The sequence below is a fragment of the Heterocephalus glaber genome, unplaced genomic scaffold (genome assembly GCF_053883595.1).
Source record: "Heterocephalus glaber isolate CG9 unplaced genomic scaffold, H.glaber_assembly_v1.0 deba00001465, whole genome shotgun sequence".
In the NCBI taxonomy this organism is placed as follows: domain Eukaryota; kingdom Metazoa; phylum Chordata; class Mammalia; order Rodentia; family Bathyergidae; genus Heterocephalus; species Heterocephalus glaber.
Genome location: NW_028258312.1, coordinates 30,843,885 through 30,871,864, shown reverse-complemented (window position 1 = coordinate 30,871,864; position 27,980 = coordinate 30,843,885). Strand labels below are relative to the sequence as shown.

Sequence of the window (27,980 nt, the reverse complement as noted above, 5' to 3'; positions counted from 1 at the left end):
CTTGGCTGGGGAGTTTGACAGGACCGAGACTCTGACAGAACCCTGCTGGGCGAAGGAACCCTGCTCCCCCACCCCCTCCAGCCTGGCTGGGCCAGGAGACAGGAGTGGGCTGGTGACATTCATTCGTGTGACCGATCCACAGCCCAGCGGCTTCCATTTCCAGAGGGCAGGGCTGCTGTCCAGAGTCCTGTGGTCATTGCTGTTTATAGCCAAGCTTTCCGATTGGCAGCTGCTGAGGCCCGAGAGCTATTTTTAAGCACAGAGTGGCCTTGGGGCCTGCTGGGTAGAGGGCTGAGCGGATGTGGAGAGAAAGCGACCATCCTGGGGTATCTGGGTCCGGAGCTGGAATGTGAGGGTCCCTATCCCGGAGTCTGGGCCCCAGATCTCAAGACCGAAGGATGGCCCTGAGCCCCAGGTCAGCCAGCTTCCTGCTCTCCGCCCATGGTGGAGGGGTTCCCTCTCCAGAGATGCCCGAGGATGGAGCTCCCTGGAGGAGGGAGAAGCATGGCCCCCGAGGTGAGCCTCAGCTTGGGGCCAGCAGACAGGTCTCCGCCTGTCTCCTCAGGGTGGGACACGGCTCAGAGAAGCAGCGGGCTGGGAAGGCCCTGCCAGGGAGCCAGGGTGCCCCGTGGGTGGCCCAGGATTGGTCCGGATGTGTCCCGGGCCCCGCCCAGCAACCGGCCTCCTCCAGCCCCGGCAGCTCCCCTTACACTTCTCGGCTGCGAGAGTGACCGGCAGGACACGGTGTCTGTAGCCTGCAGCTCAAGGTCAGTGGGACCCCGAGCCTCCCTTCAGGGTCTGGGGAGTGGAGGGTGGGACACACATGGGGACTGCAGGGCAGCCTGGTGGCGGCAGGACCACAGGGTCACCCTGTCCGCAGTGCCTCTGCTCCGGAGTTTTGGTTGAAAGACATCTAAGTCAGGAATATTGACCCTGAATTTCAGACCAACTTGGACTTGAGCCTGCTTTTCCCATAACTAAGAGAGAATGGTCCCCTCCTTTCCTGGAACGTTTGTCCTCAGATGGGGTCAGACACTTGGGGCGACCGAACTAGAAAATTAGAATGTTTGAGGCCTCCAAGGAGCCCTTTAATTGGGACCCAGTTTACACTGGCTGATGCAATTAGGGGAGATTCGTCTTGGAAATCTGGGAGACACTGAGATGACCTCAGTGGAGCTCTCCCCTCCCGGGAAGCTTCGGGATGGGGCCCAATGTGTCTCGCCTCTGGGACAGCCCAGCGCTGCTTCTGCCTTTGAGGTGAAGGGCTAAGTCCAGGCCCCTCGCACTGCCCCACATCCCCAGCCCTTGCGCACTTTTTCTTTGCAGACAGGGTCTCACTAAGTGGCTAAGTCGCCCAGGTTGGTCTCAACCTTGCAGCCCTCCTGCCTCAGCCTCCCAGAGTGCTGGGGTCACAGGTGTGCACCGCCACGCCCAGCTGAAGGCCCAGCTTTGCTTACCTGTTTGTGAGGCTCTCAGGGGTCACAGTCAGCCCTGCTCTGGTCCCCTGAGTCGGTGCCATGTCTGCTCTGCTTTGAGTGTGGACAGTGACACTTGCCAAGCAAACCCAGGCCATGGTCTCCTGAGTGCTGCCCTAGGCCTTCCTGCAGCCCCATGGGGCTCTGCGGCTCCCAGCACCCTCTGGGGTGTGCACGGTGACAGCGCCCTAGGACATAGCCACACTGCTCACCTGCTGCAGGTGGGTCTAGTGGCCCTTGGGGACGGGTCCAGTGGCGCCCTGCGTCCTCATCAGAGGGGCCCAGAAGGGTGCTGTCCTGCAGGGAGGGCTTGGACATCCCAGATGTCCTCTTGCTGAGCAGGGCAGAGAGCACAAGGCCGCCTGTGGGTGCACTGTGTGCCCCATGCCTGTGTGGCACAGCTGGGAGGTCACTGTCCCCTCCACCGGCCAGTACGCTGCCATCCTGGGCACCTGCCCGGCACCCCGTGGAGCTGGTCCAGATCCGAGGACGTCCTCTGTTTCAGGGTCCAACACGCGGTTGTCCCTGCTTCCCGACTGCCCTCTGGCCTTGTGGAGCTTGGCACGCGGCCGCGTGCACAGTAACACCAGAAATAGCCCGAGCCAGCCCAGAGCCACATGGCACCGTCTCGGAGGCTCATGGTGACCAGGGGCCCAGGTTGGGGTGAGGACAGGCCAGGGCCTCCACCGTCCGGGGGTCACAGCAGCAGGGAGCTGCAGAGCTGGGACTTGTGGCTCTGGGCACCCCGCCCGTGGCTGGTCACATGGCATCCTGTCTTTCCACAAGGGCGAGGGGGAGCAGGTGCCATCCCATCTCCGCCGGCTGTCGGGCTGTGCTTCTCACCCCACAAATCCCCTGGCCTGGAGCCCGGGAATTCTGCCCACTTCTCACCCCGATGCCTTAGAGTGCTTTGCACAGAGTTCTAGAGCAGCCCCAGGCTAGGGAGACCGAGGCAGAGTGTGGCGGCTGAGAACTGCAGACCCCTCCCGGCCCTGACACCCTTTTCTCCGGGAGGGAAGGGAAGCAGCGGGGCCGGAGCCAAGCACCTAGCGTCGGAGTTCAGTGGGCAGCGGTGTCCCTGGCACCTGTCCATGCACCAGAACCCTGGCGACAGGGTGGACACGGGCTCATAAGGTTCTGGGGCGCTTGAGGAGTCACCTGCCCCGAGGTGACAGTCCTGGCCTCGCTCCGGTGCTGACTGTGGCGCTCCCAGGTGCTAAGCCACCAGAGCGGCCCTCCCACTGCAGGAGACAGGCGCCTGTGCATGCGGGACGATCCGGGAGGCAGAGCCCGGGCCGGGGTCACCGACACATAGCACCCAGCACTCACCACCGCAAGGAGGAGGGCTGACATCACTCACATTTCAAGGGGATTCAGTCCATGGTCAGCTGGCTCCAGCTGATTTTTTTTTTTAGCATTTTCCTTTTAAAATCATAAATGTAAGTGTAAGTGATGCCACAGAGTTCTATTAGGAGAAAATTAAGAATCTGCCTCCTCCAAGTTCATTGCTTGGGACTAATCCTTTCATCAGGCTCATGAATAAACTTCAGGAATTTTATGTTCCTAAAAACAGCATATTACAAAGTTGGAACCACCATCCTCATTCCTGTGCAAGGCATTTTTCCCTTTTCATCTAAGAATGTCATAGGCCTATACCCGGTATGTGGAGGGGACCTTAACTCATCTGAACAGCTGCAGAATATCCCGTGGCCCGAGTGACCACACTCAGAACAACCCTTCTCCCTCCGGCAGGCAGAGTTCTTCCACAATTTTTGCTGCTATGAACAGAGCAGTGTTACAGTAAGCATCCTTCTTCCTCTCTCCCTACATAATTCCAGTTTTATTTATGCGGAGTACATTTCCAAGGCACAGTACAGGCCCAGTGGGCTTGGATGTTTTTTATCCTGCTAGCTGTTCCTGTGGCCCTTTGCAGAGTGGTGGCAGCAGTTCCCGGAGCAGGCCAGGGTGTCCCCAGGCCTCAAGACAGTCCCGCAGACCTGAGAGCCCTTCAGGTTCAGACTCCTGCTGCCCCTTCCACTGGCTGTGGACACCCGGCCCATCTCCCTGCTCCTTCCTGGACGCAGGAGCAATGCTCGTAGGGCTCTCAGTCCCGCCCAGCCCACCTCCACCCCTGCCCCTCTGCCTCTCCTGGCTCCCTGCCCTGTACTTTCTCTTCCCTCTGCCTGGAAGCACCCCCTTGTGCCCAGCAAAGTGACATCCCCAGTGACCTCTCACCTCCTCCCAAAAGTCCTTTTTGATCTGCCAGCCTGACTTGGCTTTTCCTCTCTTTGATATGAAGTGTGATCCAAATACATGGTGAAGGCTTACGTTTAAAGTTCTATTACAGCAAAAGACACACTGCCATTAAATCTCTCTCAAATTTCTCTCCCTCGTTTCCAACTCACTTATCCCATTGTTCTGGCCATTCTCTGCAGCAGCCCTGGAGTCCTCTTTCCTGAGTGTCTTCAGCTGCACTATCCTGGCTGCCTCCATGTCCTGAATGGATTCAAAAGATTTGCCTTTCATGATCATTTTGACTTTGGGGAACAGCCAGAAGTCACAAGGTGCCAGAGTCAGTGAAAAAGGTGGATGAGGATGCAGCGTCGTGTTTTTATGCACCTGCCTTTGCTGGATGGTGCTGGGCCCAGCATTTGCCATGTTGTCTTGATCACTCTCATAAAGACACTCAGGAAAGAGGATTTCCGGAATTGCTTCAGAAAGTGACAAGAACCATGGGGTAAGTGTGCTAGAAATGACAGAGAGGATTTTGAAGGGGATTAATTTTACTGTAGTTTTTTAAAAATGTAAATACAAACAGTCTATTTTAATCATCACTTTTGTTTCTGCTCTTGCCTTTGGATAATAATGATGTGTTTTCATGGTGATCTGTCTCTCCTGCCAGACTGTACTGAACCCTAAAAGCTCCTAGAGGGCCACCACAATGTCTGACACAGGGTTAATTCCTTACATTGTTGGATGGATGGATGGATGGATGGGGGATGGAGAGCAGAATGCCCAACAGATGGACAGTTGGATGAGACTCTGGCTTTGTTCTCAGGCTGTCATGTAACTCTCTGTACACAGCCCGTGTCCTCAGTGCAGGCCTGGCCCAGTTCAGATCTGCCCTGGGCTGGTGTCTGGTCTCTAGAAGCAATCAGCACTGCCTCCAGTCCTGGGCTTCCCCTGGGGCCTCAGGGAATAGGCAGCCACCACGGAGTCTAGGTGGATCCAGTCCCCATTTCACTCCACGTCCAGATTTCAGAATTGTCTCTGCTGAGCCCTACTAGAGCCAGATTTGCATTCGTGACAGCACTGCAGGGCGCTGTGTCCTCATCCTAAGACTTTGGATCTAGGCACCGAGCAGGGCTCATCTACCCTACTTCGTTACTGCAGACACAGAGGTGGGTGAGTCCATTGTGGGTGGGGCAGCGGCCATTCTCCCTCCAGGAGGAGGTGCGCAGGCAGCAGTCCTCTGTGCACATGGGTGTGCAAGTGTGCAAACTGTTTCCGGCCTCATCCTCTGCAGCGGCCCCGTCCTGTCACAAGGCAGGGGCAGACGAGCCGTGCTTTGGTGAGGTGGAGACCCGAGCACTCCCCAGGGACAGTGACACCGCCGACCTCAAACTGGGGCTCAGGCCCCTGTGGGACCCTCGTCACATGACTTCTCTGTCCCAGGAGACGACACAGGCGAAGAGCCCGGCGCGTGAACGTGGAATCCCACTCCCCTGCCGTGCGGGCCTGGGGCGGAGGCGGAGCGCGCCTGTCCCGTGGCTCTGCCCGGGGCTACCTGGGTGGCAGCGCTGCCACTAACACAGCCCGGGACTGGCACATGGGCCAGTGCCGTGAAAGTGTCCTCAGAGACGCCACCCAGGCGGCCACAGTCGGTGCCTACACTGCCAAGCGAGCGAGCTGGAGAAGCTGCTTCCCCGCCAGGGCTCAGCGCCCCCTGGCCTCCTCCGCATCGGGTCGGCCACAGCTGCTTCCCCCGTGCAGCATGGCGAGGTCACCCGGACCCCTCCAGCTGCTGACCTTCTGCAAGGCTGTGGCCAGGCCTGTCCCTGGGGTCCCTCGGGACCGGGCAGAGCCACGCCTGGGTGCTGGTGAGCACCCGAACCATGCCCTCCCGTTACCCTCTGGGGAGACACTTGGTGTCCCTGGGAGAGCATCGAGGACCCACAGCAGCTAGGACTCCCATGCCGTGGGGGCCAGGGGTGGAGCTCCATCCAAACTCTGCAGTACTGTGCATTGTGACTGGGTGTCGCTGCTCGACGGCAGTGTCAGCGCCCTGGGAGGCCAAGGCAGGAGGGTCACAAGGTCGACCCCAGCCTGGACAACTCCGTGACCTAGGGAAACCCTGTTTCAAAATTAAAAACGAAAACAGGTGGGGATATAGCTCAGTGCAAAGACCCTAGGCTTGATCATATATATATATATATATATTACTGTAAAACCACTGAGTGAAAATAGGACCTGCATTTAAAGTAGTGTCTGGTTCAGAATGTTGGTTCATGTGGTTTCCCTTCAGCTGTGTGACTTTTGGCTGTTAATTAATGTCTCTGTTTTGAAAGAAGAGAGAGAGGGAGGGAGGGACAGGGGGGGAGAGAGAGAGAGAGAGAGAGAGAGAGAGAGAGAGAGAGAGAGAGAGAGAGATCACCCAGTGTGGCTGTTATAAACCTTGACTAAACTTTGCCTGACTTGTTGTCTAAGCCTAACTCTGCTTGTCCCTAACGACAGGATGCTATGGACTAGCAGCCCCTTATAATAGAATTCGAGCCAGTCACCCAAATGACCTCCAAAAGACTTCACATCCCTAAAGACTGAGAAATAAAACAAGCGGAAAAGTGTTGCAGAGGAAAAACTTAAACCCTCTAGTGTCACTTCCTCTTAGCTGCCTTAAAAATCACTAATCTGGGGGCCACTCAGCTGGTGATTCTTCCGTAGTTTCCCCCTAGTGTGGCTGCAGAGGACCTCTGAGCGTTACCGTGGTAACGGCTGTCTGGGTTACTCTGAGGGATGTGAAGGCCACGGTAGCTGCTGCAGCTGAAAGTGCCGATGTCATGTGGCCCCGCGGCTGTGTGGCACGTGCTGGTTCCAGACACAGGTCTGGCATCTCTGTCTTCACGCTACGTCTCTCCTGTTGCTGCCACAACCTTCGGGTCAGGTTCTGCTGGGCCCCGCATGGACACACGCTGACCACGTGGGAACTGTCTTCTCTGAGCTGTGACACAGAATTAACCTGACAAGGGCCATCTGGCCTCTCCCCGCCCCGACTTCAAGGCTACAGTCACCTGCCAGCCACAGTGACTGGACACAGACTGAGGGGAATGGAAGGGGATGACACCAGCTCCTAAAAGGCCTCTGCGTGGTCCTGGAGAAGACCGGATGTCCTTTGGCCTCAGCAGCACCCTGCGTTCCTACCCCATGTCTGTAACGGCCTCGCCTCCTCGAGAGCACAAGTCCATTTACTTCTCCGTGCTTCTCCATTCTTTGGTCCTGAAATAAAGCCTTCCATCCTCCCGATACCCTTCTCAGGAATGCTGCTTTTTCCATGGGATGAACTTGCAAACCTGAGCCCACTAACAACACTCTTGTTCTGGATCCTTCCTCCCGACGGGGGCGAGTTGGCTGCTGCTCGGGTTGTTGGGGAAGGTCCCTGGTCTGGAAGTGATAATGTGGCTTTTCGTCCCTGCTGGGACATGAAGCCGTCTTGATGCTGGCCGCCATCCAGCAGGAAGCGAGCTGCTCCAGGAAGCTGCTGGGATTGCAGGGGCTGAAGGAACGTGGTCCTGCACTTCAGCTGCGCTAAGTGAACTCAAAGGCTTGCCCGAACTCGAGTTCCTGTGAGAATTCCTGTTAGCTCTCTTTCTGTTGTGGGGACAGGATACCTACTGACACCCACGGCTTCCAGGAGGAGCGTTTGCTCTGGCTCCCGGTTTCCGTCCGTGGTCAGCTGGCTCCGGGGCGGGAACGGTGTGCTGGGAGGGTGGGTGGAGCACAGCTGCCCTCTCCGTGGCCTCCGTGGGATCAGGGAATGGCAGAGGCCTGCAGGTGTCTACACTGGGGCTTTCTCACTGGCTGCCTCAGGCCTCACAGCCTGGCGGGTCAGAGCCTTGTGTCCGTGTCTGGAAGAGGGAGTGGAGGAGGCGGTGGGCTTGCTGGAGCGCCTGTGCTCCCTCGCGACAGAATGCGTACAGCGGCGTCTCAAGTGCCTGTCCCTGTGAAGCCCGGCGGCTGCCCACTCCCTCCTCTCTTCCTCCTTCCGTGACACTGCTACTCGGTCCTCAGGGTCCATATTTCCCAGCCATGACACATCCATCTCAGAGATCCATACCCACCCACATGGCACTTGGTCGACCCAGTGCCCTGCTGCCCACCTCTCTCTCCTTTCCTCCAGGTCCCCTGCCCATCTCCCCAACTGTATCTCCCTGTTTCCTATCTTCTGCATTTGATCTTGCTCTTTATTTATACTTCGAGTTCTCATAGGAGAGGCACCATGCCATATTTAAGCTTACATGTCTGATTCATAACACCTAACACCATAGCCTCAGGGTGCCTCCATTTTCCTAAAAGTGACTGAGTGTGCCCTTCTTTATGGCAGAGTAGTACTCCTCGATCCACTCATCCACTGAGGCCACGTAGGCCACTTCCAGGGCTTGTGAGTTGCGCTGCTATAAACAGGAGACCTACACTGAAGATCGGAGAGAAAGCTGCATCGGGGCCTCTGGGAGCTGGAAAGGACCGGGGACGTCCTTAGGGGTCAGTGTCACCACATTGGGGTCCCCTGGTGCTGCTGGGCAGGAACAGGGGCCCCATGGCCAGGCCCCGGCTCCAGGCCACAGGAAGGGTTTGCAAGAGCCCTGGAGGCAGCAGGCAGCAGGCCAGGGTGGGGCGGGCAGCGGACCTGGGCTGTCACGCTGGGGTCCCGGGGCCCTGTGCCTTGCTGTCCTCTGGATTTCCGGGAGACTTCACTGCCTAGCCACCGGCACATGGCCCAGCACCACCTGGCTGTCCAGACCAGACCCTCAGAGTCCCCCTCCACCTTTGCTCAGCACTGTCAGGCCGTCTGCAAGCCCACGGGCTCTGCCCTGGGGGGACCACAGAACCCCACTTCCTCCTCCTCCTCTTCCTCCTCCTCCTCCTGCTGGCTCACCTGGTTTGGACCCCAGGCTGTCTGTCACCTGGCTGCCACAGGCCCTTGGAGCTGTTCCAGAGCAGACGGGGGTGGGGGTGGTGGTGGTGGTGGTGGTGATCCGCTGCTCGCCCCCCTCTGTGCTCTTCCTCGTGTTGAGGGCACCCAGGCTCCCACGGCGCTGCTGACCTCCCTCAGCTGCCCTGCTTCGCCCTTGGTGCTCCGGGCAGCTCTGCCCAGGCTTGGCCTCCTGTCCTCTTGGCTGGGGCCTGTCTACGTGGGCCTTGCTCCCATGTCTCGAAAAAGTGCTGCCTCTTTCCTCCTCGGCACTCAGCCTGATGACAAGCACCTCATTTATTTGCTTCCCTGTTTCTCGATGATCTCCCCTAAATTCTTTAGAATTCCTGAAAGAAGACAGTGATGTTTCTTTCTTTTTTTAGATTGACTTTCATGAGTCCATGTTTGCAGTATGAAACTCTCACATTCCTCGTGGGGAGTGGCGCATGGATGAAAACCGTCTTACTTTTGTTTACATCCTCTTCCTGTCCTCCCTCCCTCCCTCCGTCCGTCAGCCCCCTTCCCCTTGGCAAAAGATCCATCTCCCTGTTTCCTGTCATCCACTTTTCATTCTGCTCTTTAATTTACTTATACCTGGGTTTCCCCTGTAAGAGAAACTGTGCGATATTGAAGCTATGTGTCTGATATGTTTCACTGAACATTATGAGCTCGAGGGGCAACCTGTTTTATTTTCTACGTCACATTGTTAGAGAAAATGTCATGGGCACTGATGAAGGCTAAGCCGTATTTTCCCAAGCAGTGGGAAGAAGAAGGAATGGGAGTAAAGAGGAAGCGAGCAATCTCGGGAGGGGCGGTGGGCCTGCCGTTCTCCCTGAGCTCCTGACACCCGGCTGACCCGGCTTCCTTCCTGCCTTCCTTCCTTCCTTCCTTCCTCCTTCCTTCCAGCCTCCCCCGAGAAGCATGGCCAGCACCTTCTCCAAGCTGCTCACTGGCCGCAATGCCTCTCTGCTGCTCGCCACTGTGGGCACCAGCGCCCTGACCTCCGGTTACCTGCTGCACCGGCCCAAGGTGTGCGCAGAGGCCCTTGGCCAACACAAGCTGTTTCCCCCAAGGTGAGCCCGGCTCTGAGGTGAGGCCGAGGGTGGAGTGCCAGTGCACCTGCGGAAACGCCGGCATGCACAAAGTACAGCGTGTGTTTAAATAGGACGATTATCACAGCCGAAAGCACATTGCTGTGAGTCCCCCCAACATGCTGCCTAATCAGGAACAAACAGCCCCCTTCCGGGGAGCACCCTCATCCTCATCCTGGCCACTTCCCCAGCGGCTCGGAGTCCTCTCTCCTGAGTCTCTGTAGTTGTGCCATCCTGGCTGCCTTAATGTGCCGAACTGATTCAAAACGCTTTCCTTCCGTGGTCCCTTTGACTTTGGAGAGGACCCAGAAGAGGCACCAGGCCAGATGAGGCAGATGGGGACACTGTCGTGTTTTCGTGAGCTGCCTTTCCCTTGGGTGGCACTGGGCAGCAGGACTTGCTCTATTTTTCTTACCACACCTTACAAAGATCCTCAGGAAAGAGGACTCCAGAGCTGCTTCAGAAAGCGGCAAGGACGACGGGATGAGTGTGCTCCAAGCCAGGAGAAGGATTCTGAAGGGGATTCGTGGCACAGTGTCTTTTACTGCCTGCATTTGTTTAAAGTCTGAGCGTCCGCGGTGGGTTTTGCTCACTCTTTGACCTGCCCTCCTCCCCCGTTACCGGGGACACAGTCTCCCACAGTCTGGGCCCTCTTGCAGTCGGGTCACAGGGCCTATCGTCAGGCCCTGTCCTTTTCTGTGCCAGATCCCCAAGACCCCTTGTCTTTGAAGCCCCACTTAACACAACCCAACCCCGGCAGCTCCAGCCAGGTGTTGCTGTGCCCCAGCCCTGGCCAGCCCCTCCCGGCTGTTCCCGACGCCCCACTGTCCCCCACTCAGCGCTGACTACCCTGACCTCCGCAAGCACAACAACTGCATGGCCGAGTGCCTCACCCCGGCCATCTACGCCAAGCTCCGCAACAAGATGACGCCCAGCGGCTACACCCTGGACCAGTGCATCCAGACCGGCGTGGACAACCCGGGCCACCCCTTCATCAAGACAGTGGGCATGGTGGCCGGGGATGAGGAGTCCTACGAGGTGGGCGTCCGGCTGCTGCTTCCAGAGTGGGGGCGGCCCTGGGCCCAGAGCCCCTCTCCCCCCACCGGGGCCGGCACTGTGGCTCCTGGGGAAGGGGTCTCAGTGCCACGGCACCATCAGGAATGCTTCTGGGGATACCAAGGGCTGCAGCTTCCCGGGTCAGGGCCCCCTTGGGGCGGTAGGAAGGCGTCACCATGGAGACGGCAGGAGGGGGTCTGGGCTCCGGGACGGGGTCGGGCCCCATGTGTCCTCTGGGGGCAATTCTCTTTCCTGCTGCCCGACTCCTGAGCTGCAGAGTGTCCCAGACAAACCCAGGGTCTGGAACTCCACCCTTGGTGCAGAAGCACGATGGAGCTCAGCGCGCTGCCTGGCCCCTCCTCGGGGGAGGCTGCCGTCCAGCCCCCAGCGCCCCGCCTGGCTTCCCTGTGTCGCCGCCTGGGTCGCCCCCGGAAGCCACTCCCTGGAAGGCAGCAGCTGGGAGGAGGGGATGCCGGCTGAACAGGACGGGGGCCCGGCGCCCAGGCCCCGAAACCTCTCCACAGTGCAGTCCACGCGGGCAGCAAAGAGAGCAGCCTTTGAAGCTGGGGGCAGAGCCCCACCTCGCCCGCCCGTGGCCGCTGTGTCCCCTCTGCTTCGGGGGCAGCAGCGCTTCCTGCTCACGGGCTTCGCCCTCGGCACGGCACCCACCTTCCGGTCCTGCCCCGAGCTGTGGCTGGGCCCTAGGCCGGGTCTCTCCCCAGAGCAGAGCCCCAGGACGCGCAGCACAGACAGGCGGCGGTGGGCTGGCCAGGAGCCCCAGCACCCTGCTGTTCGTAGCACCGCCTCACGCTCCTTTCTGCCATGAGCTGGAGAACTTCAGAGCTTAACTCTGGCCGGCCCTCAGGGTAAAGCGGCAGGTGAAGCAGCTCGTTGGTGAGAACACCGAGGGCCCCAGAACCCAGGCGCCTTCTCTCCCGCAGGTGTTTGCTGACCTTTTTGACCCTGTCATCAAACTGAGGCACAACGGCTACGACCCCCGGGTGATGAAGCACCCCACAGATCTGGACGCCTCCAAGGTAGGCCAGCCCCTCCTTCCCCAGATCGGCTCCCTGGCCAGAACCCCTGGGGGGAGCACAGCAGGTTAAGAAGGTCTGGAGTACTACTCTGCCAGGAAGAAGGATAAGCTTGAGTCATCTGTAGGAAAACAGGTGCACCTGGAGACCATAATGCTGAGTGAAATAAATCAGATGCATAAACAAACATTTCATGGCTTCTTTTACAGGAGAACCCCAAAGTACACATAAGGAGCAAAATGAAAGATAGAAGATAGGAAGAAGGGAGATAGATCTTTGCAAAAGGAAAGGGAACCAAGGAGGGAGGAGGAAGGGGAGGGGGAGTTAAAAAAGGAATTATGATGTGTTGAGTCCATGCACCAGCTCCCCAAGAGAAATGTGATCATGAACTACAAACATGAACTAATTTTTAAAATAGGTTTTAAAAATACTGCTAGGGAGGCTGAGGCAGGAGGATTGGAAATTCGAGCCCAGCCTGAGTAACTTAGCAACTCAGGGAGACCCTGCCTCCAAATGAAGAATACAAAGGGGTAGGGGTGTAGCTCCGCACGAAGGCCCAGGGGTCCGTCCCCAATCCTGGGGGTGGGGAGACTCTAACCCTGTCCCCAAACCTCCCTTTCATCCCAATCCGAGAGAGGGTAGGAAGCAGCCTGGCCCCTTATCTCGGGCCCCGCCCCGGGGTTGGGGGTTCCTGTCGCCCACCCTGCTCCATGGTGACCGCCCCGCCCACCCGCAGATCACCCAGGGGCAGTTCGATGAGCGCTACGTGCTGTCCTCCCGTGTGCGCACCGGGCGCAGCATCCGCGGGCTCAGCCTGCCACCCGCCTGCTCGCGCGCGGAGCGCAGGGAGGTGGAGAACGTGGCCATCGCAGCGCTCCAGGGCCTCAAGGGCGACCTGGCCGGCCGCTACTACAAGCTGTCGGAGATGACCGAGCAGGACCAGCAGCGGCTCATCGACGTGAGCGCCGGCGGGGCGGGGTGGGTCGTGCAAGGCCGTGGGCTGGTGTGCAGCCACCCGCCTACCTAGCGCGGCTTGCAGAGCTCAGGTCCTGGGCAGGCACAGGGGAACCAGGGTGGCCTGTACAGCGGAAATGGAATTTGGGAATTTGCCGTTTCAGCCTGCGTGGTGGCACAAGTCTAGATCCTGGCTGGCTGGGAGGCTGAGACAGGAGGATTGCAAATTTGAGCCCAGCCTAGGCAATTCAGCGAGGCCTGTCTCAAAATTTAAAAAACGACCGGGGATGTAGCTCAGTTCGAAGGACCTGGGTTCAAACCCCAGTACCACAAGCAAGCAAACAAAGCTTGTCATTTCCAAAGATGTCAATTCCACAGTGTGTGTCCATGCCCGAACCATGCAGACCAGCTCTGTGCTCCACAGGCCTGCCTGGGGCTCTCGTCCTTGTGGCCAAGGGCCTGGCCGTCCAGCCTGCCAGAGGAGCCCCCGCCCCGGGACCCCTCGAGGTCCCACTGGGAGCAGGGGCTGCTTCCTGGGCAGCCCCTGTCCATGCTCCTCCGCTCGTCTCTGACGGGGCCCATTGCGAGGACCCTGGCGGGACTCCCCCTCCTGTCTTCCTACCTCGGGGCAGTGAGATGCCAATTCTTGACATCCACGGACCTCACGGCGGCGGACAGGCTGCTGTGCAAGCAGAAGGCTGGCAGGCTGTGGGCACAGACTCTGACACGTGGCCCGAATCCCTCGGCTCAGGGCATAGCTGGGGTGCCCTGCAGGACCGGGCCTGACTGCTTTCTCTGCACCTCCTATAAAGCAGAATAACTCCTCTCACGGTGGGACTGAAGTGGGCTGGCACACGCAGCACAGGGCCTGGCGCACGATGAGGGAGAAGTACTAGGTGCTGTTTTTATTCCTACATGACTGCAGTCTTTCTTCAATGCTTTTAAATGAAGGAAAGTAGCATAAAGGCACCCACAATGCTAGGAACACGGAACAGTGGCTGTGGAGAAGCCTTCTCAGGAGAGCAGTGGCACCAGCGGTGGGTACACCCCCCGCCGCGTGGACACAGCCGTGGCTGTCAGCCGTCACTGGCCACCCGCCTCCGGAAGCCTTTCCCCGAGAGAGAGCCTGCCCAGCGGGGAGAAGTGTGGGGCCGGGGCCGGGGCCTGGGCGTTGGTGCTGACTTTGAAGTTCCTGGGTATTCTGGTGGGCGCTCAGCTGAGAACCGCCATGCCAGAGTAAGGCTGGGTCACCTGGCATTTGCAGCCTCCAGCGCTCACCGATCTCTTCTCTCGCCCCTGTCCCTCGGCCTGCAGGACCACTTCCTGTTTGATAAGCCCGTGTCCCCTTTACTGACCTGTGCTGGGATGGCCCGAGACTGGCCAGACGCCAGGGGAATCTGGTACGGACGCAGCATCTCCTCCCGCTTGCCATGTAGGCAGAGGACCCCTCAGACGCTGTCGTCCTAACCTAGGCTGCTGTAGCCGCCGTTGACAGCATGTCCAGCTTAAGCTCACGGAGAAGACCGACTCCTTAGAACCCACGTGTGTGTAAACACACTCGGTTCCGGGGTGTTTCTGAGCCGGCTTCCAGGGATCATGTACGGGGGCGGGGAGGCTGCTTTTAAAAGAAAACATGCGCTTCGTATTATTTCACCTCAGAGAACTTGCCTGCTGACAGTAAGACAAAAGACCAGAAACGGCAAAGGAAATATTGATGGTTTAAGAAAAACTAAAAGGAGTGGCTACCCATGTGCTCCCAGTCCTCAGCCCGTGTTGTCCTGCGCCTTGGCCCATTATCCTGACTGTCCCATGGTGTGGTCGGGCAGGGGCTTTGCTGCCAACACATGGGATCGCCCTTGCAACCTGAAAACCTTGGCCCGCAGGTGCAGCCTTTTTGTTTTCAATGCACCCCAAGATTTTGGTTGCATTTTTGGGAGACAAAATACTCCCGTGTCAAAGCCAGTGTTGCTAGGGTTGACTGTGGTCATCGTGTCCAAGGAACCAGCATCTTTTCATCTTCCTGGGTAGAAGTATGAAGCTTGAGGTCGGTCCTGCCCTGCATCCTGTCCCGGTAACCTTATTTTGTGGGACGTGTGCAGGCACAACTAGGGGAGAAGGGGTGGCAATCGAGCCCCTGAGGAGATAGGGTTTTACGGGTTGGGACAATGCAGCAAGTGCTCAGCGGTGTGCTCCTCCCTCACCAGGCATAACTACGACAAGACCTTTCTCATCTGGATCAATGAGGAGGACCACACCAGGGTCATCTCCATGGAAAAGGGCGGCAACATGAAACGGGTGTTCGAGCGATTCTGTCGCGGACTGAAGGAAGTAAGATCCTGCCCGAGACTGCTCGATAGTCACAAAAATAAGACGTCTCTGCTTTTTATTCTATAAAAAGCCACTATGGTAACTTGCAAGACAGGGCTACTTTCTTCCATGGACCAAGACACTCTCTGGGGAGTGGGCTCCCAGCCCAACGGTTCAGAGCAGGCGACTCCTCCAGGGGAGGCTCCCATCTCCCACACACGTGCTGTGGGGACCTCGGTGCTCCTGGGCGTTTTCTCCCGCTGTCCTCAGCACCCAGGTGGTACCAACGTCCCCGGTGTGGGCGTAGCTGCTGTGAATCCGTGCTCTCCTGCTGTCCTGGTGCAACAGTGAACATCAGATGGCATTACTGAGAGGGCAGTACCTGCTGTCCAGTGTTTTACAAGGCTCGCCTCATCTAACTGGACCACTCTAATGTGCCTCTTTTTATGTTGAAGTCCTGTGAATGCACCTCGCCTTCATGCATGGCACCCACATCCCGCCCCAGGTCGGGGTGGGCGAGCTGCGAGGACGGGCACTGGGGGACCCTGCCGTGTGTCCAGCGCTGTCCCACTTGCAGGTGGAGCGGCTGATCCAGGAGCGCGGCTGGGAGTTCATGTGGAACGAGCGTCTGGGGTATATCCTGACCTGCCCGTCCAACCTGGGGACCGGACTGCGGGCCGGTGTCCACGTGCGGATCCCGAAGCTCAGCAAGGTACTGTGAGCCCACCGGTAGGCTCCCCATCCCGGGACGGCTCAGACGGGGCCACCCTGGGGTCCTTGACCTAGTTTCTCCACTGTCAGAGAAAAGCTGTCTGTACTACTGGGGTCAACGGCCAGCAGCTGTGACAGAGACACAGTGGCTGCTCCGTCGGGTGACACTAGGGTAGCAAGCGGGCTGCTCAGCTTGGCAGGTGCCTCCCGCCTCCCTGTCTCCTTTAACCCAGAAGTTCGTTCTCAGGGTCAGGTGTGCTTAGGAGCGGCCTGGGGCGTGGTCAGTGCAAATCCCGCCCCACTGCAGAATTTGCCATTTCTGAAAGATTCCGGTGACGCTGAGGCTAGGACTCGAGGTACCAAGCTTGGAGGACCACTGTCTCGGGCACGGTCCCCTTTACATGGTCACAGCAGGCCCCTGTCCTAGCGAGTGGGAGGGGACAGCGTCCAGGCAAGTGTGGCCGTGCCAAGATGGACATCTCAGCCTGGAAGTGGCACACGTCCTGTCTGGGTCACATTTCTTGCTGCTAGACACAGTACCCGGCACCCATAACTTAAAGGAAGACAGGCTTGTTTGGCTCATAGCCTGCTGGCTAAGGGCGAGGGCCGGGTGGAGGAGAGCTGCTCTCGGCATGGGGGACAGGAAGCAAAGAGCAGGGAGGAGAACAGCCCAGTGACCCACTTCGTTCCTCCAGCCCCAGCTCCGAACAGCAGGGCAGCTCTAGGCCCCCACAATCCACTCAGCTTGCAAGAGCCCTGCAGTGAGCGTGTGAGGCTCTGGGAGGACATCCAGCTACCAACCATATCATAGCCCCTGCTCACGCCATGAGCACAGACGTAGCCAGCGAGCAGGGGCTTCCTCAGCTCCAACACTGGAAGAAGAGGTAGAGGACTCTGCTGAGTAACTAGCAGTTTCTGCCACTGTATACCAAGTAAATTAAAAAAAAATTTTTTTTTGAGACAGGGTCTTGCTATGTAGCTCAGGCTGTTCTTGAATTCACTATGTAGTCCAGGCTGGTCTCAAACTTTTGGTGATCCTCCTCCCTCAGCCTCCCAAGTCCTGGGATTATAGAGATGTGCCACCACACCCGGCAAATCAGATACTTTAAAAACAATTTTAGAAAATATGCTGCCTGCCCCCAAAGATAGTTTGAGAAGTTTTGTTATTCCAGTGCCTAGAAAGTGAAGTGATTGAACTTCTTGATTTCAATTATAACAGTGACAAGTGATATACACATGAGTGATATCAAACATATCGAAGTTGGCATCCCTATGCAAAAAATATGTGGACGTTAAGAGCATAAAGTTGGAGTCAGGACTACACAGGTTCAGTCCCAGTGCTGCCACGTCCTAGCTGCGTGACTCTGAGCAGAAGTCCTCTGAAGCTCCTTGCATCTGTGCAGTGGAGGTTGCTGAGGGTGCCATGTGTCCCTTAGATGTGCACGACAGAAATGTAATCCCCAAGGTCCTGTGCCTATGTACTGGAGGTGGCAGCTCTGGGGGTAGTAGTAAGGTCATGCGGTTCTGGACCCACGATGACCTCAGTGGCTCTGAAGAAGACAGACTGGGATGGCACGTGTCTCGGGCTTGCCATGGATGCCCTACTGGCTTCCTCACCAGAGACTGGAACTAGGCTGTTGACTTCCCAGGTGTGAACCAGATAAGCTTCCCTTCTTCACAAATTGCCTGGTCTCCACTGCGGTGTTACAGCAACAGAAAGCAGACTAAGGCAGGAGTGCAGGCAACACCTACTGCATAGGCGGTTCTCAGTCCCAGCACAGAGCCTCCTGCGTAGTGAACAAATGCTTTATAAATATTAACAGCTACTATTTTCATTATCCGTCCTTTCTCAGTGAATGTACCAGTGCTGGTGACTGTGTTTGCTTCTCAGGACACTTAAGTCTTATCCCTCGTCATAGGACCCACGTTTTTCTAAGATCTTGGAGAACCTCAGGCTCCAGAAGCGTGGCACGGGTGGCGTGGACACCGAGGCAGTGGCGGACGTGTATGACATTTCCAACATCGATCGGATCGGCAGATCAGAGGTAGCGTCTCTCACACCTTCCTGACGTGCACTGAGGGCTCAGCCTGAGGGAGAGGAAGCAGAGGAGATGAGCCCTGTTCGCCGTCCCTTTGGCGACACTCTCTCCCAGGGGAAGCGAGGACACAGAGGCAAATGCGGGGTAACCTGGGGACCTCAAGCAGGAAGAGCACTTCACTGAGGGCCTGTGGTCGCACCGGCCCTGAGAGCTGCTCAGTGGCCGTCAGCACCAGGAGCTCTGCTGTGGCAAAGGACAGCAGTATTTTGTCACTGTGGAGTCAGGGAATGTGCGCTGTCCTTCGGGGGTGGGCTGGGTGCAATTTTCTCCAGATTCTGAATTTTTCCTGGGCATCTTCACTCTGGCATTCTTAAATACTTGATAATTTCTAGAGTTTAATTTTAAGGTTAAGATGGCAAATAAGGTTTGCAGTTGTTATAGATACAGTGTGCTTATAAAAGAAGGGATACTTAGAAGGAGCAGGATTCGTGGAAACCTCCAGGGCCTGCATGATGGGGATGGCAGGAGGAGCTCCCTGGAGGGCCCTGCAGCTGAATGCGAAGCAAATACAAGGACAGGAGGTGACAGCAGCTGAGGATGCAGCACTTGGGGCCCTGCGTGGTGGCACTGCCAGGTCACACTGTCACTTGTGCTTTAGCTGTGAGTTCCTTGTGAGCAGTATGAAAGGTAGAAAGATGCCAGCAAGTACTCTCTTTTATTTTTATTTACTCTGAAAATTTTATTACGCCTGCTTTTTTGCTGTTGACACGTGACACGTAATCAGTACATTCATGGTGGGGAATCGGTCCATGTGCAAACCACATCTTGACCTTCTCCCTCCCCTCCCCCTGCCACCCCACTCCCCCTTTCCCTAGGTCCTTGCCCCATCTCGAGTCCACCTCCCTGTTTCCTATCACCCCTCTTTTATTTTGCTCTTTCAACTATCTATACCTGTGGTTTCTCATATAAGAGAAACCATGAAATAGTCTACCTTCTGTGTCTTTTTCATTTCCCTTAGCATTATGTCCTCAAGGTGCATCCATTTTCCTACAGATGACTCAAGTGCACCCTTCTTTCTGGCTGAGCAGTACTCCACTGTGTATATCGACCACATTTTCTTTCTCCATTCTTCTGTTAATGAGCACATAGATCTCTTCCTAATAGACCTCTTCCATAATTTAGCTATTATGAATGTTTCAAACCACATATTTAATCTAACAACTATTTGGATTAAACCATTGTGAATATTATTCTAAATTGCTTTCTACTCTTTTCAAATAATTATTCAGAAAACTTTAACAATTATTATTGTCGCATATAAGTGTTATTATGTACTTTTCCCCAATACACGAGCATTTTCCTACAATATTAAATATTCTTCAAAATCATGATTTTGGAGCGGGAGGTGCAGATCTATGGTAGAGTGCTGGCCTGGCATGATCCCCAGCACCACAAAAACACAACACAACACAACTCAACAAATAACAACCAAAAAAACCCTTATCATCCCAAAGATGGGATTTTTAATGACTGCAGAGTAAAGATAGTCCTTTATCTAGTGCTTTGCTGACTGATACTAGATTAGTGTCCCACGGCCTGATGGGAGCCCCATCCTGCAAAAGCTCTCCCCATTAGGAAAGGTCGGCTGGATGAGGACAGGACAGGTTCCTTAGCAGTGACTTGCTTTCTGGGCCCCTTCTCTGGGATGGGGCTCTGCCCTCGGGTGTGAGCAAAGAGGAGGAAGTGGACGCCAGTGAGTCTGAGGTCTGTCCTGACTCCAACTTTCAGCATCCCTTCCACCCTTACTGCTCGCCCTCAGTCACACCTCATATCTTATGTTGTCTGGAATGAACTAAAGCCAGTATTTGGAAACCAAATTCTAGCATATTTTTTAAAGGAGGAATTTTCAAATATATATTTTACTATAATTCATAAAGTTTCCTATAAGTAATAAATTTGCCTGGCACAGTGAAACCACGATTTTATTTTCAAGCCCTCTCCTCTCCCTAGGTACAAAACCTTTGTTTCCATTTTTTCCTTCTATTTTCACTTTCTTCTTGTCCCTTCCTTCCTCCCTCCTCCCTCATTCCCCTTCCCATCTGAACACTTTCTTCCCACTTCCCAATATCTATCATACATCTCAGTCCTTAGTTCCATATTCAGTTTCTCACACCAGAGAAACAATGTGGTATTTACATGTGTGTCTGATTTATTTCACTTATGAGTATGGTCTCAAGGCCCATTCAGCTATAAATGTCTGAACCTCATCCTTCTTTATGGCAGAATAGTACTCTATTGTATAAAAAAACCCATATCTTCTTTATCCACTCATCAGTTGATGGGCATTTGAGCTGTTTCCAAGATTTAGCTATTACAAACTGTGTTGCTATAAATATTGATGTGCTTATGTCACTGTGGTATGATGCTTTTAATTCTTTTGGGAAGATATCAAGAAGAGGTATAGCTGAGTCAAATGGGACCTCTAGTCCTAGTTCTTTGAGGTATCTCCATACTGATTTCCACAGTGGTTGCACCAGTCTACACTCCCACCAACAATGGAGCAGGGTTCCTCTTTCCCCACAGCCCCGCCAGCATTTGTTATTGGTTGATTTCTTGATAGCAGCCATTCTTTCTGGAGTGAGATGGAATCTCAGCATTGTTTTAATTTGCATCCCTCGACTGACCAAAGATGTTGAACATTTGTCATGTATTTATTTGCCATTTCTAATTCTTTATTGGAGAAATGTCTTTCATTTCAGATGCCCATTTTTGTAATGGGTATTTAAATTTGGGAGGTCTAATTTTTTAAAGTTCTTTATATATTCTAGATAATTGTCCTTTATCTGAATAGCTGGTAAAAAATTTTTCCCACTCTGTGGGTTGTGTCTTCACTCTGTTGGTGGTTTCTCTTGCTGTGCAAAAGCTTTTTAATAAGATGAGATCCCAAGTGTTGATTCTTTGTAGTATTTCCTGTGCAGACTGGGTTTTGTTCACGAAGTCTTTCCCTACTCCTATGTCCTCAAGTATTCTACCTATTCTATCTTCCAGAAGATTTAGTGTTTTTGTTTCAATATTTAGATGTTTGATCCATTTTGATTTGAGTTTAGTGAATGGTGAAAGATATGGGTCTAGTTTCAATCTTCAGCATGTGGAAAGCCAGTTTTTCCATTTATTTAAGAGCCTATCTTTCTGCCAGTGAAGGTTTTTGGCTCCTTTGTCAAAGATAAGGTGGCTGAGGGTGTTTGGAGTTGTTTCTGCATCCTCTAGTCTATTCCATTTATCCTCAGGTCTGCTTTTTGGCCATTACCATGCTGTTTTTATCACAGTAGCTTTGTAGTATAATTTCAGGTCAGGTATTGTCATAGCCCCTGCCTTGCCTTTGTTGCCCAGAACTGCCTTTGCTATTCTCCATCTCTTCTGGTTTCAAATGAATTTTAGGATTGTTTTTCCTAATTCTGTGAGATATTCTGTTGGGATTTTGATTGGGATTGCTTTGAATCTGTATAACAATTTTGGAAGTCTGGCCATTTTCACTGTATTGGTTCTTCCTACCCAAGAACAAGGGGTATATTTCCATTTTCTGATATCCTCTTTGATCTTGAGAACACGATTTGGTAGCCAAACATTTGATTTTAAAGATTTTTTTCCCCAGAAAGACATCCAGTGTGTAAACGGTGCTCTCCGAGCCCTGGCATGTCCAGTGACTGGAGGGTTTGGCAGTGGGTCAGCCCCAGATGGAGAGAACAGTACTGAGTTGTCGCTGTGTGGTCCTGCTGTGAGACAGACACTGGTCTTTTCCTGCTGAGACTGAGGAGAAGGTGCAGGGAACGGCCAGTGGCATTCGCACACCAGGAGTCCTCACAGAGCAGCGCCCCATCCTCACTGAGGAGCCCCCAGGAGACCCCGGCCCCGCCTGGCCCCGCCCCTGCTGGCCCCTCCCAGTACCCACGCAGGAAGCGGAGAGAAGCCAGAGACTGTCTCAGACCTAGCTGCCGTCCCTGCTGATCGCAGCCCTGCAGCTCTCTGCGGTTCCCACTAACGCTTTGTTCCTTTCGCTGCCAAGGTGGAGCTGGTGCAGATTGTCATTGACGGAGTCAACTACCTGGTGGACTGCGAGAAGAAGCTGGAGAGAGGCCAGGACATCAAGGTGCCGCCGCCTCTGCCGCAGTTCAGCCGGAAGTGAGCGCCCCCATCCCCCTTTGTAACTAGTCTGCCTGCTGGTACGACAGACGCCTCGAAGTCTCTACTCTGAGAGTTTCCGAAGACTTGGAAAAATGTAAAACTGCACCTCCTGTCTGTTTTTACAATAAAACTCTCCTTAATATCTTTGGCCTGTTTCTCTAATTTTTAATTACTACTAAGAAGGGCTGACACACACATTCATAAGCAGCAAGGCACAAAAATACTTTAGCTCGGTAAAACTGTTATGCATAAGACCATTTATACACATATCTCGATTACCTTTGGACTTCACCTTAAATAATCAGCCCTTTATATAAGTCCCGGGACACAACTGGAAAACGAGAAACCAATATAATAATGATCAGTTCTCAGGGACATAGAACAGGGGGACACTATTTCTAGAAAGTGTGGAAATAAGAAAAGAGAATACAAATGAGGACAGACCGAACCCTCTGATTCACTTAGAGCTGTGTAGCAAGCGTCAGCTGCCATCCGAGTCAGGGGAGTGAGTGACACAGCTAAAGAGAAAAGGCAGAAGTCAGGCCCGCGCTGAACGGTGTGTAGGCATGGAGCGCAAAGGCAGGGCAACGGGAAGCAACATGTGCTTTTGAGGTGGGTTTGAGAATATTTGGCTTTATCTGGGTGGGGAACAATCAGGGGATCTGAGCCAGGTGTGGTGACATGGCACCCTGGGAATCTGAGGCAGGAGGACTGCAAATTTGAGCCCAGCCTGGGCAACTTAATAACTTAGGAGACCCTGTCTCACACATATAAAAACTAAAAAAAAGGCTGAGTGTGTAGCTTAGTGTGAAGCTCGGTACTGCCAAAAATACAATAGAAATTCAATGAGGGGCCTGGCAGTCATTGACCAAGGCCTGCCCATCAGCTGGTGGCCGTACTTAGGGCTGGCATCCTTGGCTGGCTGCTTCAGAGGTTGTGGACAGAGCTCTGTTGTCACAGATGGTTTGGCCACCGTCCACTTGTGTGTTTAGTTTCTCAAAAGCAATTCAAAATTTGATGTGCAAAACACCGAGAATGTCTTGAGTGTAACCTGAAAGCTGAATTATTCCCTCAATTCTTGCCTGAGTCCTGTTACTCTTTCCCATCCACCTGTGATGTCTGCAACCTGAGGGGACAGGAAGGAGGTGGAGCAAGCAACTGTGTGGGACGTTATGAGACTGCTCCAAGTGCGAGGGACACACAGTACTCGACTAACAGGAAGAGAGCGAGTTCTGCCTCTGCAGTAGGTAAGCACTGCAGGTGCACAGTTAAAGTAAAGTAGTGCTGTAACACGGCTCGTCTTCCCTCCTGCTGCTGAGAAAAGTATGAAAAGCATACAATTGTGCTGGAAATTACAGGCACTTCTATAACTTCTGAGCAACTAATTGGTATGCGGTAGAGATTCAGAAGAGGAAAGCACAGTTGAGGACATCATGCAGGATGGAGCGTGGTTGAGAAGTGTTTCCAACCAGGGCCCAAGACAGAAGGGGGCCACGACCACAGGCTGTGGCCGGTGTCCTGGGGGTGGAGAGGGACAAAGGAGCAGACAGACTGGTGTTGAGGTGAGCACATCAAGTCTAAGCCACCCTGAGGGGGTAGAGACCCAGTCCTCCCACTAAATGACACTGAAGGACAGTGTCTCCATTCCTCAGCTTCCTCAGTGTAAAATTATACCTGTTTTATTCGGGAGGGTTGCTGAGAGGATAAAATTCTTTTGTATGTTTAATGCTCAACATAGCTAGTACCATGTAAGTATTTGCCAAAAAAGAAAACGAGTAAGTCATTATTCTAAAAATTGAGCTCTGAGCACCCCTTCACAGCATCTTCAAGGGAACCCAGCTGCACTGGTGGCCCCTCTTCCAGGAGATCTTAGGAGCTGAGTGGTAAATGAAGGAGAATTTAGGCAGCTGAAGACACACAAGCACAAATGTGCCAGAGATTAGACACACACACACACACACACACACACACACACTGACATTTCACTTCTTCAGAAGAAAGGCTAAAAGATAAACACTGGCATAAGACATATGGCTACTCATCTAAAAAGGAAGATTTGTAATGTGTACATCTCAAGCAACACCATCAACAAAAATGAACTGACTCTCTAAAGAACAGGGGATTCCAGACAATGCTTCTTTTCTTTTCTGTTGCTGCTTCTTACCTAATCATTTCTCACCTCTAGCCAACAGTAACCACGCTGGCATCTGCACTGATTTGCTCACAGACTATCAGGAATTAATTCTCCAATCACCTACGTTTGAAACTCTTGAGCTGTGAGGCTGTCTGACTGCACTAGCAGGAATGTGCCAGAATATCCTTTCCCCACAAACCCTGCCAACCGTGGGAGAGAGGTGGTCCTGTTTGCAGGTGTTGTAGTAAGCTTTAATTTTGCCACGAGAATTAAGCACACTGGCACTTTCAAGTGAAAGATCTTTTTTTGTGAAAGAGGAGCCCGTTCAAAGAGAGAAAGGGACTCAACTAATGATTAAGACTCCAAGTGAAGGCCAGATCCTCCAGTCAAGGTAATCATAGCACACAAATAGTTCTTGTTAACGAAGGTCTTGTCCACTCAATATTCCTGCTGGAATGGCGTGAGCAGAACAGGGCTCTGGCCACAGGGCCTTTCACATTTGCTGTGCCCGTGGGTGTGAGGTGACAGCAGCTGGAATTGGCCTGTGGCCGGGAAATCTTCCTGGGGCTCTCCTACAGGGGAGGGGGCTTTCTGGCTTCCAGGCTGCCACAGGCATCTGCATATGGGGCCCAGGCTCTTCTCCCCTCCAACCAAACATCAAAAACAGCCCAAAGAGGTAGCTCTAGGGGCCAACCACAGGGGCAGTTGCAGCTCACCAGGATGAGAACAAAGAATTTATTTGACACAGTATGAAGGTGACACAAGTTCCAGGTGCACGGAACTCATGATTCCCTAAACGGCATCTGAAGGATCTGGATTTTTATAGGTAAAAACAAAGAAGGAAGTTGCGTCAATTGGGTGGCACTACTGCCGTGATGGACACGAACATCCCAGGACGGTGTTGGTCGCTCATGCACGCTGAGAGACGAGAGAAGCTCTGACCGTGACAGAAGGGAGAGCAGCGATACATGGAGAGGCGTCACCAGGCCATCTGGTATCTCTCTGGGGCCAGGGGCTCTGCAGAGCCAGCCAGCTGGGTCAGGTGGCCAGGCCTCAGGTTTCCCTAGCCTAAAGCATTTTCAGACCTCATTTCAATTTGCGTCTGTGTGTGTGTCTGTGTGTATACGACATTTTAAATCCTTTCTCAAAGGTGTAAAGATTTGTATCCAATAGAGGCTCAGCCACTAACCAGCCAAATGATCAAAGGCAAATTATTCAACTTACTCTTGGCTTTATTTAAGTAACGTAGAGATAATTCCTGCCTTACAAAGATTTTACAACAATAACTAATCTAAGGCAGTGGGTTACATTTTTAATGTCACTGTAATCTATGAGAATAAGTCTGTTTTACATTAGAACCCAGTATAGGTATAGGAGTGTGCAAGCAAATGTATATAAATCCAAACAAAGCCTTGTACGTCAGTATTTACCTGACTACTTGAGATGCTTTGATAGTTTTCTCATTAGTTATGCAAAGAAGCAAGAAAGATGACCACAATCACAGGGCCCTCTCCTCTCCACACCTCATCTGGGGACCCTTTCACCTGCCGCCCTGTTTGGCCCAGCCTCCTGTGTCTCTCCGGCGACAGTGAAGCAGACCCCTTTGCCAAGAGACAGAGACGGCACGGTACACTGCCTTTGCCAGAAATGAAAACGCTGGAGAACTGGGTGGCAAAGCTGTTGCCTTTGGAGCTTTCACACGAACATCAAAAGAGCCCGGATGTTCTTCCCCGCTGGCGATCGTGCCAGTTCTTCCCAGGTTAGCGTCTTGGGTCACCACCTGCAAGTTCCTCGTCGGCCTCCTCGGGTGCAGTATGACGAGGGGCAGTGTGTTATAGGCCAGGCAGGGATTCTCTCCAGTCTTACCAGTGTTTTTTATTTTTATTTACTTTTTATTATTTATTTATTCTTTACTTTATTTCTGTGTTTTTGGTACCGGGGATGGAACTCAGGACCTTGCGCTTGCCAGGCAGGCGGCGGCACCACTGAGCTGAATCCCCCATCCTGGTCTTATCAGCGTTAATGACATCAGTAAAGCCTGCAGGGTGGGCCCTGCGGGTTGGACTTTGCCCTCAAAAGCAAGCACGTCATCTTCACTTTGCCTCCTGGCAGGGTGTGCTTAGCTCTCTCCCTGAGAAGATGCTTGTGGGGACGGGACAAACAAGGAGCAAGTGCAGTCTACCCAGTGTCCTGGGCTTCGGGGCCACTACCAGCTTCAGACACTGCTGGGGCTGTGCTAGGAGTGCAGCGAGGCCCCTGTCGGTGCACGGAGACTCCGGTCATTCTGACCTTTGGTTATGAAGAAATAAGGGCTGAACACAGTCCAAGTTTCATGAAAATTATAACCCACAAACCAAAGAAATTCAAAGATGCTAAATAGGGAAAACACAAGAAACCACAAAAAGCATATCATAGTAAAACTGGTGAAAATACGTGATAAAGAGAGCATCTTAAAAACAGAAAAAATAACTATTACATAAAGAAATACAAACAAAAATGACTGTACACTTCTTATAAGCTAGGCAAAGCACAAGGAAAAGGAATGATATTTTCAACTGCTAGAAGAATCTTTCAAATTAGAATTTTGAATCTAGCAAAAATACTCTTCAAAAATAAAAACAAAATAATAAAATTTTCAGACATACATATGAAAAACCCCTCATAGAATGACACCAGCAGTCCTGCAGCATAAGGAGTGATGGCAGAGGAAGCATAACCACCAGAGCTCGTAGGTATGTTGGCAAGGGTAAGAGAGTTTTCTTGATTTTAAAAATCTATTTAAAAATAGCTTAGAGCCAAACTAATAGCAGTACAAAGGGGTGTGTATAACATGTAGAAATAAAATAAAATAAAATTCATGGGAACAGAAGTTTCAATGAAGGAGGGCCAATGGGTGTGTAATGTTATAAGGTACTTACATTAAAGATAAAGAGGTACGATCTGTTGTTTGCATTCTACAAATATACCTGTATCTGACACGGAATAAATCTAGTTTTAATGATATAACTATGATACTATAAAAGCAGAAATGAAAAGATTTTAAAAAATTTTTATGAAATAGTTACAGAGGAAATGCAGTAAACAGATATTGCCACTTACTTTTCTTTCAACTTCTTTAATTTTACTTTTATGGTTTTAAATAGTGTCCATACAGCTATCTCATGATTCCTCAGCTTATAGCTCATTGATTTTTAAATAAATTAATTATGTAAAATACTAGGCTTTCTTTTTAAATACATCCATCAAAACCCCTGCTTTCCAAAACTGCCTCTGACTCTTAGAGGCTATTTTCTATATGCGCTCTGATGATTTGGGGCAGAAATGCCACATGTTTTGTTTGCACAAAACTCGGTTGTTAGCATAAAAGCGAACCAGAGAGCAATCCTGGGCTCAGCATGTGACAGGTGTGCTGCCGCAGACTGGACACACCGGCCCAGCAGTGGAAACACGCGCCGTTGACCGGCTCTCCACAGATAGGAACCGCATCCTTGGAACCCAGCAGCGCTGAGGCCCCGACTGCACTCAGTCCACTTCAGTCAGGAGATTATGCCACCAAAGTGAACAAGGCGCCCCAAGACAGATGCTGATGAATAAAGACGGTTGGTGGTAAAGTCTCCACAGGTTTTACTCGCTTGGCTACAGTGTGGATAGCAGTGCAGTCACGCGCTCAGGCAGGCAGGTGAAGAGCTGTAGGTGCTCAAGGGTTCCCATGAGTTGCACGTGACACTCAGCATATGCCCTGGTGCATCTCTTCAATATTCGCTTCAGTGCCAACTGGGCTCGCTTCATTAAAACCGAGATCAATTTCTCT

The 27,980-nt window shown here is 53.1% G+C and overlaps 1 protein-coding gene across 1 annotated transcript; it reads left to right on the top strand.

Annotated features, from left to right (window-relative positions):
* Positions 1 to 286: 286 nt before the first annotated feature.
* Ckmt2 (creatine kinase, mitochondrial 2) lies at positions 287 to 22,177 on the top strand. Its single transcript, XM_021255712.2, has 10 exons — positions 287 to 516; positions 9,568 to 9,734; positions 10,592 to 10,790; positions 11,750 to 11,845; positions 12,579 to 12,800; positions 14,111 to 14,196; positions 15,001 to 15,124; positions 15,681 to 15,815; positions 17,734 to 17,859; positions 21,917 to 22,177. Exons 1-10 carry the CDS (start codon positions 442 to 444, stop codon positions 22,034 to 22,036), a joined length of 1,350 nt encoding a protein of 449 aa, XP_021111371.2. The 5' UTR covers positions 287 to 441; the 3' UTR covers positions 22,037 to 22,177.
* Positions 22,178 to 27,980: the final 5,803 nt, after the last annotated feature.